Source organism: Sinocyclocheilus anshuiensis, unplaced genomic scaffold (genome assembly GCF_001515605.1).
Source record: "Sinocyclocheilus anshuiensis isolate Anshui unplaced genomic scaffold, SAMN03320099.WGS_v1.1 scaffold20, whole genome shotgun sequence".
Classification (NCBI taxonomy): Eukaryota; Metazoa; Chordata; class Actinopteri; order Cypriniformes; family Cyprinidae; genus Sinocyclocheilus; species Sinocyclocheilus anshuiensis.
In genome coordinates, this window is record NW_015558646.1 from 82,551 (window position 1) to 92,897 (window position 10,347).

At 36.0% G+C, this 10,347-nt stretch overlaps 1 protein-coding gene and 1 pseudogene across 1 annotated transcript in view; one reads left to right on the forward strand and one right to left on the reverse strand.

Annotated features, from left to right (window-relative positions):
• LOC107680975 (eukaryotic translation initiation factor 4E-1A-like) overlaps positions 1-3,390 on the forward strand; it is a 4,968-nt gene extending 1,578 nt beyond the window's left edge. The window contains exons 2-8 of the mRNA XM_016477081.1: positions 671-774; positions 885-980; positions 1,082-1,145; positions 1,228-1,341; positions 1,455-1,594; positions 2,391-2,520; positions 2,616-3,390. Of these exons, the coding sequence (XP_016332567.1) occupies positions 671-774; positions 885-980; positions 1,082-1,145; positions 1,228-1,341; positions 1,455-1,594; positions 2,391-2,505 (633 nt within the window). The 3' untranslated portion in view covers positions 2,506-2,520; positions 2,616-3,390. The remainder of the gene's footprint in view (positions 1-670; positions 775-884; positions 981-1,081; positions 1,146-1,227; positions 1,342-1,454; positions 1,595-2,390; positions 2,521-2,615) is intronic.
• LOC107680976 (alpha-1A adrenergic receptor-like) lies at positions 2,798-9,876 on the reverse strand (annotated as a pseudogene).
• Between the last annotated feature and the right edge of the window lie 471 nt (positions 9,877-10,347).

The window sequence follows — 10,347 nt, forward strand, 5'->3', positions numbered from 1 at the left end:
TTTTATATATATATATATATATATATATATATATATATATATATAATTTTATTTTTATTTTTTTATTTATAGTTTCTATATAGTTCTGGTGATAGGTATTGGAATAAGCAAAGCAAATTTAAAATTGTTTATCATTAGTAAAAGTAATAGCACCTTGAAGTCATAAATGCACCTTAACTATTTTATGAATTGTCCTTAGGCAATATATAATATTTACTCTAACACAGTGGGGCCTCAGCAAACTTCCAAGATGACTTCCAATGATTTCAAATAGGACAAAACAATATATACTGAGGGTTCCTCATTTTAAAAGTGTGACTTCTAGACTTGGAAAAGTCATGTAAAGTAATTTCTAATAACTCCATTTGCATTTCATACTGAAATTAATTTTTCTTAGTTAATGCCAAGCTATAAGTATTTCGTTGAATAGAAATTTTGGGTACAAATATTTTTTTTTAAATCCTACATTTTAATAATAGTAGATCACAAACGGCTGAAAAAGTCCAATGAATATTGTTGCAGGCAGTGGCATTGGAGTCCAAAATGTCAAGAACCTCTTCTCTTAAAAAAAGAAATAAAAGGCATTTTCTTTGAAATGTCACATTCAGCTTGCAAAACTTAAGATGAAAATAATGGAAATATAATAAATTGTTCTGTTCTTTCCTTGTAGGAAACTCCAACAAATCCAACAAATTCAGAAGAAGGAAAAAACGACGAAAATAAGCAAGAGATAGTGAGTCTTGAAGATTATATTAAACATCCTCTGCAGAACAGGTAAAGCCACCCAGGCCACACACATTTCATGTTTTGTGTGTGTGTGTGGGTGTGTGTGTGTTCCCTAAGTATCAGAAAAAAAGTTATCAAGGGTTGTTTTCTTTTGGCAGATGGGCTCTTTGGTTCTTTAAAAATGACAAAAGCAAAACATGGCAAGCTAATCTCCGTCTCATCTCAAAGTTTGACACAGTGGAAGACTTCTGGGCGTAAGTAATAATGAGAGAATTGAAACGACACAGACAGCATAAAGACTGTGAGTTGTAAGCAACACTGTGGCACTAACAGAGGTTTTGATGTTCTTTCCCAGGTTATACAATCACATTCAGTTATCAAGTAACTTAATATCAGGATGTGACTACTCCCTCTTCAAGGTAAGCCACGATATAGCATTACAGCATGATGCAAATAATTTTGAATTCATCTAAATTGATCTGTGTGCTCTTTTTGGAGCAGGATGGCATTGAGCCCATGTGGGAAGATGAGAGAAACAAGCAGGGCGGCCGCTGGCTGATCACCCTGTCCAAACAGCAGCGCAGAGCCGACCTGGACCGCTTCTGGTTGGAGACGGTAAGTCTATACTCCAGTCGGTTTAACTGCATTAGCTGCAAAATTTATACTGTGTTTGTGGATCATAAAGGCTTAGATGTTCTCTCTCTCTCAATTCTGGTTTCATTTTTCAGCTTTTGTGCCTTGTGGGAGAAGCGTTTGATGACCACAGTGATGATGTCTGTGGTGCTGTCGTCAACATCCGAACAAAGGGAGACAAAATAGCGATATGGACGACAGACTACGAGAACAAAGATGCTGTTATACACATAGGGTAAAAATCATTCAGTCCACTTAAACCCTTCAAGCTCTTGTTCATCTGCCCAACACCCACATCTCAATCAAAACCTATGCATAGAACCAAGTCCCAGCACTACCTTTTTTCCTTTTCCGATAATCTGTAACACTTGGAAGTACAGTGGGTACGGAAAGTATTCAGACCCCCTTAAATTTTTCACTCTTTGTTATATTGCAGCCATTTGCTAAAATCATTCAAGTACATTTTTTTTCCTCATTAATGTACACACAGCACCCCATATTGACAGAAAAACACAGAATCGTTGACATTTTTGCAGATTTATTAAAAAAGAAAAACTGAAATATCACATGGTCCTAAGTATTCAGACCCTTTGCTTAAGGGGGTCTGAATACTTTCCGTACCCACTGTATATCACAATACAGAAGAAAAATACTGCTGCTACTTGCGTTTCAGTGTGACTTTAATTTTCGCTTTCTTTTCATTTGTGGTTATTAGGTAGAGCACTAGGTAGATTATTGCCAACTTTACACTGCAAAGGTGGCACAGAAGGGCTTCTGAAGTGGCATTTATTTGCCCAGACTGTTTAATGCTGCTCAGAGGGGTGGAATACATGCATTTGCACAGCAATTACAACTTTATATGTTGATACTAGGGGTTGAGATAGGTCTGCGCGGGCATAATTTATTCTGGCTATTATGCGGCATTGTGCCTTAACACTGAATTTTCAGCAGGCACAGAGCAGACTTAACCCTGAACCTAATGTTACTTCTTGAATATATCTGTAAATTTGCATTTATTTGTCTATTCACAGGCGTGTGTATAAGGAAAGATTAGGTGTGCCTCCAAAAGTCATCATTGGATACCAGTCACATGGGGACACAGCCACCAAAAGTGGTTCCACCACCAAGAACAAGTTTGTTGTTTAAGGAGCGTTTTAAACAGTGAGTATTTTTGATAGTTCTTTTTAAACTTTCATATCATTATGTTGATATTAAATATCCTCTCTTAAATGGTTCATGCTATAATTTCATTTCAGATGCTGCAACAATGGTCAGAAACTTTATCAAATTCAAATCTTCATCAGAAGAGACAGACAGACGAGAACAAAACTGACCTGGGATCTGACCTTTCGCAGGATGCTGTGGGGGAAACACTAGGAAATTAAAGGCCTTCAGATTTGTAGATGGAAGGGTTTAATCAGAGGAATATTATATTTACGAAACTGAGCCATGTTCTTTTTTTTTTTTTTAATGTCAGCATACTATTAACTGATCTTTTGCTGGTGGGGATGGGAAGTGTATTCAATTCAATTTATGAATATTTTTCTTTCATATTCTGTTTGCCTTTTTATGTTGAGTTGCAGTTACTAAATCTTAGTGTCGTTTATTTATTTTTTACTTAGACATTTACACTTCTGCTTTGGATTTAGTGTTTAAGTGATTTGGACAGTAAACAGATAATGATATTTCTAATTACACTATTCAGATACTTCTTGTATTGCAGCTTGAGAATGTCAAAGGTTGATTCTGTTCAAAGACTGTTGTATAAATGTGTATTTTTGCAGTCTTGTTTTACATTCCTTATGCAAAATGTTCAAGGCAGTATTGATAACTGATCTCTGGTTCTTACCTTTTCCTAAGTGGTTTCATTGAGTAGCCTGAATTCTTTGTAACAAAAAATAATAGAAGCACTTTCTTGAACATGGGTGCTTATAAAAAATGAATGTAAATAAAATGTACAATGCATTGTCGATACCCAGTGAAGAGCCTCTGAAATGCATCTGTTGATGATAAATAAATAATCCTCTCTGAGATTCTTGAGATGTGGGAACCATTTTCTCATTCCAGTAGAAGCTTATAACCCATGTAGCTAAATTTATTAGATTCCCTTTGCTCACAAATGTAGTTTTATGTCCTTTTGTTAATCATCTATGATGAAAAAGAATGTTCTTTTGCAAGAACAATATTTAAGTGTACTGTATATCTTAAAGACAGCTATACAACTTGAAAATCACCAAGTAGTTATGTAGTATTGGAAATGAATGAAAAATGTTCAGCACAATTGCTTTAATGCTGTTTGTTAAAGAATACCAGAGTATTCACACCGTGCTGTACATTAACGCTAGGTTGTATATTAGATTTAAATAGCTTAGAAAGAACTATGATTTCTTCGTACTATTTTTGACCATAAAAATAATTAAGGCGACTGGAAAAAAAAAACAAAGGTAGTCTTGTGCCACTTAACGTTCGACATCCTCACTCAGTTGCTCTTGAGGCCAATTTCTAAAAGCTGCTTGATCTGGATTGCCTACAGACTGCGTTGGATCTTCCTCCACACGCTCAAGATGATGATCCAAAGTACTCTCGGATAACACAGAAGGTGTCCTGCTCCGGGCATGTCTGGGTCCGTCCTCCTGGAAATGCGACAGGCCTTTGGTATGATAACTAGGGCTGGGGCTGGCAGAGGACAGGGTTCTCTGGCTCCCATTTAGGTAACTACCATAGTTCACAGAGTCCTTTGAGTCCTGCCGTGAGTAGGAGTTGATGTGCGAGCCCTGGTAGTTGTACGCTCTCCAACCTGGCCGTCTCCTGCGGTGACATCTGCATTTCAGGATGCGGATGAAAGCTAGCTTGAACTCCCGGCTGTAGCAGGGATAGATGATGGGATTCAGGCAGCTGTTGAAGTAACCAAGCCAGAAGATTATTTTGAAGACGGTTTCAGGAGGCCGCAGGCTGACATTGAACGCGACTGCAAGGAGAGAGAGCACACCGGTAAGGTCGAGTTTTATACACTAATATTGTAACATCAGTTTTCCAAGTTATTCAGATTATAAACTAGATTTACATTTTACTTTTATTCAACAATTTATTTTGTTCTAAAATTTATTCGAACATTACACCATCTCCAGAGAAAATGTAAGTTTTGAAGTGTATTCCTGAGAATACTTAAAGGATACATTTCTGTGATGCTGTGTGAAATTACTATGGAAATTACCTCTCTCTCTCTAGTATACATTTTCTGTTATGCTGTGTGAAATTACTATGGAAATTACCTCTCTCTCTCTCTCTCTCTCTCTCTCTCTTATAACACTACATAACTGGTGTGCCCCCTGCTGGCACAATTCGTGACTGTTCTTGATTGTTTGTCAGTGCCCCCTGCTGATACAACTGGTGTTTCTTTTAAAGGTCTGTCATTTGTTTTAGCATCCAGCAGGTGGCAGCAATGCTTGCCTATCCAATTTTCTGCTTGTTGCAAATTGGAGTGAAAACTTTGAAACTAAAAATCTATCGAATACCAGATGTGCATAGCATGTAAAAAAATAGAACAAAGTAAACCTAAAAGCAAAAGTTATATATTTTTATGTAAATAAATGTTTTGTTTATCTTTTATTGAGAAATTGGAAATAAAATGTGAAAAGTTAATTTAAAACTAAATCCCAAGTGTTGCATTCCTATGGGATAACACTATATGTACTCATAAAATAAATACTTCTTAATTACTATAGTGAAACAGTACAGATAAGTTTTGTGTTTAGTCTTTGATGGGAACTTGGAAGAAAGGGCATGTGATGCATTAGACACTGGCTATACATATCAATTAAGGGATGTTAGGATGATTAAGTTTATGCTTTTAGAAAGCGTAGAACTATGTCAATAAAGATAACATTTTTGTTATCAGAACACAAAATGTTCTGAAATAACATTTCTAAATATTTTAATTGTCTGAATTTCTGATAATTATATTGAATATTTTAAGGGATATTCTTCCAAATTTGAAAAAGCAAGATAAATAAAAAAAAGAATAAAAGTGTCACTTGCCAAAGTGTCTGATTGTTTAGACATGTTTGACATCTATAAAATTATTTGCAACTAAAATTATTTCCAGCCACATAGTAATGTAAATAAAATGATTATTTTTTTTCATAACCTACATGTAAGTCTAGAACTAACCTGTTGAGTTTAGTATCCACGTGCTCATCTAATAAGCAGATTAAGATACATCTTCATTTGGCTGTTTAACAGACCAACAGGCCATATTAGTGCTGTCAAATCAATTAATCGCATCCAAAATATAAGTTTGTGTTTATATAATACATAATATAATGTGTGTACTGTGTATTTTATATTTATATGTGTATATAAATGTGTATGTGTGTGTGTGTGTGTGTGTGTGTATATGTATTTATATACACATATAAATATAGAATACACAATACACACACACACACACACACACACACACACACACACAACTTTTATTTTGGATGCGATTCATAGTTTGATATATGAATGTATGAAAGCCTTAATAAATTGGATATCTGCTGAAGCAGTTGTGAATGAATAACCTGGATATAAATGGCTGCTTCTGTTTATTGTAAAAAACAATATTTAGCAAGATTTCTAGAAAAAGTTCCTTTACCCCTTTTTTCATTACATTTCAGTGGTAGAGCTGTGGATCTGTGCCATTAATTGCTTTAGACTGAGATCCCTGGTGTATAAAGCGGAGGCACCTCAATGCTGCAGCTCTAGTGCATTGACCCACTGCATTCAAAGTACCATGGGAACCATGAGACTTGGCTGAAAAAACAAATTCATGAATGAAGGCCTAAAGAGTATATAAGTGACAATGATCTATTAGAAGGCTGTAACATTTCAAAATAAGTCATGAATAGAACTTAAATAGGCATTAATTAATGTTAGCAACACCAAAGCAGCTCACTCACTTAAATAGTAATAGTCTCATTATTCTGATTACTGCTCTTATCAAAGAACTTTCTAGAATGTAACTGTTCTAGAATGATTACATTCCGAGAGGAAGCAAACAAGTTTGAGATATACTGTTCACAACCTTGCATCCTGTTTTTCCAAATTGTATGCAGTCAAGTGGCTCACTGGGTTGTCTTCCATTGTCTAGTATGACAGGTTTGGAAAAATATCAATGATTTATGTGACATAACGTATAAACCTTGTTAGCATGTGTATCTTGTGTATTCTTTTCCTCTGCAATGAATGAGCCAAAATTATGAGCAGGTCTTCTTAAGCTGTATTGCTAAATAGCTACATTATCTATTACATAAACATTAGCTACATTATTTATTACATCATTGCATAGCCTACATAAATAAATAAAACAGCTATAATAGTATAGCTGTTTGCTTCCATTATGTTTCAAGTATGGATGCTTATTTTTGCCACACAATAAAAAATAAAGAAAAAAGTCAGAATTGCAAGGGTGAGAATAGTGAGATGAAAAGTCGCAATTACGTTTTTTTTTTTTTTAATTCTGTGGAGGAAATAAAATGTAATTGCACAATGTAAACTCTGCAAGAAAGAAAGTCTAAATTCTAAATTTCCAACTTTTGTTTTTCAGAATACAGTACCTTCTGTGTTTACATCTCAGAATTGCAAGGAAAAAAAAAAGTTTGAATTGTGAAATAAAAAGTCGCAGTTACCTTTATTTATTATTTTGTTGCGGAAACAACATAAAGAAAGCTAGTGGGGAGTGATTTAAAAGACATTAAACTACATTGCCTCGGACAGTGATGACTGAAGTTTAGTCGTTATTATTCGTTCCAGAACAATTACGGAACTCATCAAATGAATAAATAAGAAATATTGATTTGAGTTCAAATAATTTTAAAGTTTTAAAGTTTCCATGTAAACACAAACTGACATGGCCTAAACAGACTTGCTAACTTAAAACATTGTATCATGATATATTCATTTAAATATATGACCTCTGTAGCTACAATAATTCAGTGCTGTAAAATCACTACTGTTTTCCACTTAAGTTTTTGTTTTCTAAAATTCAAAGAAAGCCACAGTTGCCTAATTATGTAGCAGGCCAGCTGAACTTCCAAGCACCCTGCCCTGCTGAGATAACCCTGTCTGGGACAGGAATGACTACTATGTTAATTCATTAATAATAACCTGCCTTTGAGTCTGAATGGCTGCGGTCCAGGGCCTCGTTCTCATACTCCCTGCTGTGACAGCCAAACGGCCCCCACACTGGGTGCCTCATGAGAGGGAGGAGGAAATAAAGTGCAAAAATATTTATTCTGTCTTAACCTCTACTCTGCGGTCTTCCCACTGACCACAAATGTCCAGCTGCAGAAGGCTTAAGGGATAAATCACTTGTATGTATTTCATGTGGGTGTATAGGCGACTCAATTTAGTTGAATAACATAACATAACACAGAATGCATTCTTCCACTGTAATTTAAGTACATTTTCCTGATTATTATAACTTTTTTAAAATTATTTTTGTTTTACTATCTTTTGCTATCATTATAACCCTATTGGGATGGGAAAATCCTAATTGTTCTGTATTTTGTGTTGTTCCTGTAAATAGAATAGCAAGATTTAATTAAAATATATATAAAAAAAAGTTTCTATTTGTCCTACCAAATTCTCAAGACACGGAGAGCAATTATAATGGTTCATTATTTGTTAAGCATGAAATTAAACATTAATAATGATTACTCCTTGTGAGGATTGTTTCGTCTTAATTGATGTTTGCTAACCTTTCATAGATCCCAAGTAATGACATGAGAACAATATTGACAGGCATGTGCAATATATAAGGCATCAGAGTGTATAAGGGCAAACAAAATGAAGGGCAGGATGTCATTACGAATTTAGAATTTTAAGAACGTCAGTATTTTAACTAAAAAGTATTATTTTCACTGCTAACACTAGCTGAAATAATATAACAATATCGTTAGTTGGTTAGCTGGTCTCCAAGCCTGGCCTAACTGATCTGTTGGTTGGTTTTAAAGGCATTTTCCTACTAGTTGGCATACGAGCTAGACCATATCAGACTGGCGTAATGATTTGTGTGTGTGTGTGTGTGTGTGTGTTCTCTAGATATATTTGTGCATGTGGGCTTCAAAAAGCTTTTAGAAACACAAGGGTATATTTAACAGGCCTATATGTTGTTTGGGTAGTAGTCACATTTTAATTGGGCTGTTACATGTTATATTTATACAATTTATTAAAATATGCGTTTGCTAAAACAATGGTTAGATGTTTTTGTTACCTTAAGTTACCTTTTATGTTTATTTTCTGTTTCATATTGTTTTCCAGATTAAAGAAAGAAAGCAGGTTTTTAGATGTTCAGGCTTAAAAAGACCAGCTTAAAACCAGCTAAGACCATTGCAATTTAATTTTGACAATTATTATTATTATTTGTTTTATTTATTATTTTTTATTTTACAATTTTGCTGATATGCTTCTCTTTGTGTGTGTGTGTGTGTGTGTGTGAATGGCAACCAGCACAACGTAAACATTCCAACCACAACCCCTAAGGTCTTAGCTGCTTTCTTTTCCCTGGAAAACCTCAGAAGTTTGACCGCCAGAGAATTCCTCGCCTGATGCCCGCGACCCTTGGCTGCCGCGCCGGAGTCCTCGTGCACCTGCGAACCCCTGTGAATCCTCAACGTTATTTCACCTGAATTCATAGTTTCCGTCTTCACACCGGCTTCCAGATTCTTCGTTGTCCGTTTAGCCACCACATAAACACGACAGTACATGACTAGAATAACAATTAAGGGAATATAGAAGGAGCCGAGTGATGAGAAGAGCGCGTAAAATGGTTCCTCGGTTATTACGCACACCGTGTCGTCCGGTGACGGAGGCTCCTTCCATCCTAGCAGTGGTCCGATGGAGATGACCAAAGACAGGACCCATACCCCCAGCATGGCCAACAGAGCTCTGCGTCCCGTCACGATGTTGGGGTATTGCAAAGGATGGCTCACTCCGATATAACGGTCAATGGAGATTACGCACAGACTCATGATGGATGCGGTGCAACATAACACATCAACCGCTGCCCAAACATCACAGAAAATCCTCCCGAACACCCAGTAACCCAGTATTTCCAATGTGGCTGATACGGGTAACACGGTTGTGCCAAGGAGCAGGTCGGCAATAGCGAGATTGACGATGAAATAGTTAGTTGGAGAGCGCAGGTGCCTATTGCACACCACTGACAGTATCACCAAGATGTTTCCAGCCACCGCGAAGATGATGAAAGTACCCAAAGCCAAGCCGAGCGGGACGGCACGGGACAGGAGGAGAAGCTCGAGTTCTGTGCCATTTAACTCGGAAGAGTTTGAAAACTTCGCTGACCCTTCGTACGCATCCAAAGAACCGCTTCCCCAAGACTGTGTGACTTCATCTTCATTTTGTTGGTTCATTTTGGCGAAAAATAATCTCCATTGCTGACACGTTGGTTGGCTGCTTTAGTCAGGTTGCTATTAAATGACTAGAACGTTGAACGAGTTACTGATGAGCAATGATGTCATTCTGATGCACTCATGTAATGTGAAAACAAGAGTCTGTCTCAGGGGCGTTAATACCGCCCATCCCTGCTTCAGTCCAAACTCTGAGTAAATGTTGATTGTTTTCTTTTTTTTTCTTTTTGCCTTTTTGTTTTTAAACAGAGGAGTGCTGAAAAAGCAAACACAACACTATAGGGGAGGCTGAAGAGTTTTGAAATGTCTTACACTTTTAAATAATATTACCATATTGGTCTGCAAACTCAAGTTTACACTGATGGTGTAAAAATTTGCGCAGAAAAAAAAATAATTCAGAAATTGCAAGTAGAGGTCACAATTACACAGAAACAGCAAATAACTTTGAAATAAATAAGACATTTTTGAAGTAGGGAAACTGAAGCTATCACTATGTATTTTAAATAGTAGTATAAAAGTATAACTTTTTTTATATATATATTAATCAAAGTGAAGTGTATCAGTTAAAATACAG